The sequence below is a fragment of the Salmo salar genome, chromosome ssa15 (assembly GCF_905237065.1).
Source record: "Salmo salar chromosome ssa15, Ssal_v3.1, whole genome shotgun sequence".
Classification (NCBI taxonomy): domain Eukaryota; kingdom Metazoa; phylum Chordata; class Actinopteri; order Salmoniformes; family Salmonidae; genus Salmo; species Salmo salar.
In genome coordinates, this window is record NC_059456.1 from 87,045,881 (window position 1) to 87,050,267 (window position 4,387).

General features: G+C 45.9%; 1 protein-coding gene across 1 annotated transcript; it reads left to right on the plus strand.

The window, feature by feature from the left end:
* Positions 1–3,565, plus strand: LOC106572446 (protein FAM110A-like; the record flags this gene model as incomplete). Its single annotated transcript, XM_014146636.2, is given in 2 exon segments — positions 1–876; positions 878–3,565. Coding segments are annotated over 2 exon segments (1,269 nt in total), but the record flags the coding sequence as incomplete, so codon positions are not given.
* Positions 3,566–4,387: the final 822 nt, after the last annotated feature.

Here is a 4,387-nt window from a genome sequence, read left to right on the forward strand (position 1 = left end):
ACAAGCCCACCAGTGCTACCTCCCAACCCCACCTCCAGCATGCCTGTGGAGACCCTCCAGCCTGGCCTGAGACAGCCGGTGGCAGTGAGGGCTGCTGCTGCTGGAACGCCCAACCGCCGCCTCCTCCAACCAAGAACATTGGAAGCAGCTGAGCCCAGGCAGAGTGCAGTGGAGAGGCTGGCAGCAGACAAGGCTAAATATGTCAAGAACCAGGTGGCCCTCTTTAAGCAACAGCCAATCAAAGTGCTTCCACCTATCATGCGCAAGCCTCTGATGTCCCCTGCCCCCGCCCTGCGGCCCACCCGTAAGGCCCAACTGCCTCGCCCTGACTACACCCAGCAAGGGAGTTCCCCACTGGACCTGGAGCACCTGAGTAACCTGATCAACGGGGTGGGTGAGGCTGAAACTCCCCCTACCTCCCCAACCATGGACCCAGTGGAGAGTAGTCAGGCCCCTGACTGCCCCACTACCAACTCTCCCTGTCCCTCTCCAATCTCTGCTGGGTCAGGGGCTGCTGAGAGTATCCAGACCCTCTGTCCTGAGTGGTCCACCCCAGTCAAAGTAAGGGTAAATGCCTCTGGCCCACTAAGTCCTACAGGGTCTGCAGTGACCATACGTAGAGTGGACATCATACCCCACCACACCACACCAGTGAGGACGCCCATTAGAGCACAGCAGCAGATGCGCGTCCCATTGCAGCCCATGGCTCTGCATCCACACACCCAGATCCACAACGCTATGTCACCTCTTCGTCTCTTCCACCCCCGAACTACCTATGCACCAGGCCCTGCGTCTCCTAAACCTGTCCCAGCCCCTCCACCACAAAACCACACCCCAACCCCCACCTCCCCGTCTAGCCCCGTCCAGCTCCTAGCCAACCCCCCCCGTACTCCCGCCCTCCCCGTCGGTCACCTGCCTATCGTCCGGTAGCTCCAGGAAACGTCCCTCTCTGAACCGCTCCAAATCCGACATGAGTGACCGTTACTCCCGGGCCAGTACTGAGCTGGAGCGCTTCTTCAACCTGTGTGGTTTGGACACTTCGGAGATGCAGGTGCTGAAGGGGCCGGGCTCAGACATCGCCTCCCTTGCACAATTCCGCAGTGCCAGCGCTCCTGGGTCAGAGTGTGCAGGCCAGGAGGGTGAAGAGGAAGGTGGGGCTGCAGAGCCGGCACCCTATGGCGTCTCAGTAATTGAGAGGAACGCCAGAGTTATCAAGTGGCTTTATGGTATCCGCACATCCAAGGATAGTGCCAGGAGCACCAACATGTAGGGCCATGAGAGACTGATCTAAATAGAGGCAGGGGAGAAATACATGGAGGTGCACTTTAAACACAATTCCTGTACAGAGAAAAAGGCAGGAGAAGTGTGACCGCCGGTATAAACCAACTAATGAAAATGAAAGGACTGATCTGGACTAATAGTGAAGGAAACTGTCAGTGCAGTTTGATACAGTGTTAGACATCATTTGTGCAAATGATTTATTGCATGGTACTTTGTACTAACACCTGTTTTATCTGAAAGTAGTCAATGAGCCAGGAGAAACTGTAATTCATGGCTCAGATTTCTGAAAGTAGTCAATGAGCCAGGAGAAACTGTAATTCATGGCTCAGATTTCTGAAAGTAGTCAATGAGCCAGGAGAAACTGTAATTCATGGCTCAGATTTCTGAAAGTAGTCAATGAGCCAGGAGAAACTGTAATTCATGGCTCAGATTTCTGAAAGTAGTCAATGAGCCAGGAGAAACTGTAATTCATGGCTCAGATTTCTGAAAGTAGTCAATGAGCCAGGAGAAACTGTAATTCATGGCTCAGATTTCTGAAAGTAGTCAATGAGCCAGGAGAAACTGTAATTCATGGCTCAGATTTCTGAAAGTAGTCAATGAGCCAGGAGAAACTGTAATTCATGGCTCATATTTCTGAAAGTAGTCAATGAGCCAGGAGAAACTGTAATTCATGGCTCAGATTTCTGAAAGTAGCCTATGAGCCAGGAGAAACTGTAATTCATGGCTCAGATTTCTGAAAGTAGCCTATGAGCCAGGAGAAACTGTAATTCATGGCTCAGATTTCTTTAAACAGCCACTTCAAACTTTAGCCACTGTAGCAGTGTTTGGTGAATGACGCTTCTATTGATGATGTGGATCCTCTGTACCTCATCTCCCATCGGTCCTCAAGGAGGCTCAGAAAAGGCCTGACGTCCAAGGCTACTCACCTTCCTCCAGCCATTATCATTGGTAGTTCCATGGTGAAGCAGATCTTAGTTCCTGGAGCTAAAACCCTGTGCTACCTGGGGGCTACGGTGAAGGATATCACAGACAAAATAAATCCTATCAGCCAAGAGCTGCTGCTGTTGTAGTGTATGTGGGATCAAAAATGGTAAATCGGAGATAATGAAACAGGATTTTATTGAGCTGATCAACACCCTAAAAGGCTCTGAAAAGCAGCCGATTATATCTGGCCCCGTGCCATCGCTGAGTTGCGACTGCGAAAGGTTCAGCAGGCTTTTAGCACTTCATATCTGGCTTAAAGTCTACTGCCATTCTGTTGGCATAACTTTTATAGACAATTTTTGAAACTTTTTGGAAACAAAAGATGCTATACAGGGATGATGGACTCCACCCATACCATCTACGGTAGGAGCCCGGACTCTCTTGTCACATTTTAAAGCTGTGTTAAGATATTGACTCAGAGACAGACCAAGTCCCAATCAGGTAATACTGGCCATCCTCTCTAAGCATTATCTTCATACTGTTGTCTATACTGCCAGGGATGTTGTCAGTTGTAATTTTGTACCCATTCGATTGAATTCCACTCTTAGATCTGCTATTGTTAGCTCAAAAGGGAGCCCACTGTGGTCTGCTCACCCAGTGCTTAAAGTTCAAATGTGAATTCCATAAACTTGAATACCCCCTGGGTTTTCACATCACGTAGAGGGCTTGGGCTGTTGCACGATAGCAACCAAAGCCCATGTAAGTCAGTTTATAACATTCTATCATTGGTTACTCTAAGAGCTCCTCATATTGACATTGGCTGTGGCCTCAGGCCCTATGATGCTAACCTTGGAAAAGTAATTCCAATTTCTTCTCCTTCCTCTTTACTAATAGGGATAGACTAATGGTCTAGTTCTATGCAATCTTATAGCCAAACCAACTAAATCAATATCAACCATCAGACAGGGTCCGCAACTGCCTATTGAACATACAGTAGCTTGTTTGAGTTGGAATTTCCATGTGACTTCAGAAATCGTAAAGGACTTGGGTTGATGCATCTGAACATTAGGAGCTTACTTCCTGAACTGGATTACATTAAGATCTGGGCTATGCAAATGAATTCGGACATCCTGGTATTGACTGAAACTTTCTGGACATTCTCGACTCTGATATTAATATTGAGGGTTATCATGAGTTCAGAGCTGACAGACAGGGTAGAGGTGAAATCCATTTCCCTTGCCAAAATGTTTTAGATACTATCTTTAAGTCATTCATAAAAGAGATGATGCTTGGGTCAAGGCCAGGAACACAGGTGTAGACCCGGCCTGGCAAGCTTTTAAGTAACTGAGGAACCATTGTGTAAAAACAAATGGATTATTATGTAACCACTCTCTGATTGTAAGAACCCTGCCAAATTCTGGAAAACTGCAGCGCCCATCATAGCTGGCTCAATAACCCACATTTTTATTTTAACATTGTTATTGGGAAATATTAAAAAATTATAGAAATCAGCTCTTGTGCTGCCACTCCATAATGGTGGGGATAGTAACATTAGTGATCTTAATCATTATCATCCCATTTCAAGGCTTCCTTGTCTCTTTAAGATTGTTGAATCCTTGGTAAATGTACAACTTTGCTCTTTTATCTGAGAAATGTATTTTGAATGTACACCAGTCAGGGTTTAGACCTGGTCATGACACTATTACTCCAACCACTTTAGTTGTTAATGATCTTGTCAATACTTTAGACACTAAAATGAAATGTGCTGCTTTGTTTGTGGACCTGTCCAACGCTTTTGATACTGTTGATCATGTTATTTTATTGAATAAGTTGTCCTCGATAGGCCTGAGCTCTGACGCCTGTTTATGTTTTCATGATTATTTTAGTGAAAGAACTCAGAACTCAGGCTAAGTCGGAAATTTCTTGACGTGCATAAATGTGTGCCACGGTTCGATTTTGGGACCTGTTCTCTTCACTATTTATATAAACACCATTGGTCAATCTGTTTAAAAATGGTAAACTTCATCTATATGCGGATGATACTAAACTCGGCAAAAAAAGAAAATTCCCCTTTTCAGGACCCTGTCTTTCAAAGATAATTCGTAAAAATCCAAATAACTTCACAGATCTTCATTGTAAAGGGTTTAAACACTGTTTCCAATGCTTGTTCAATGAACCATAA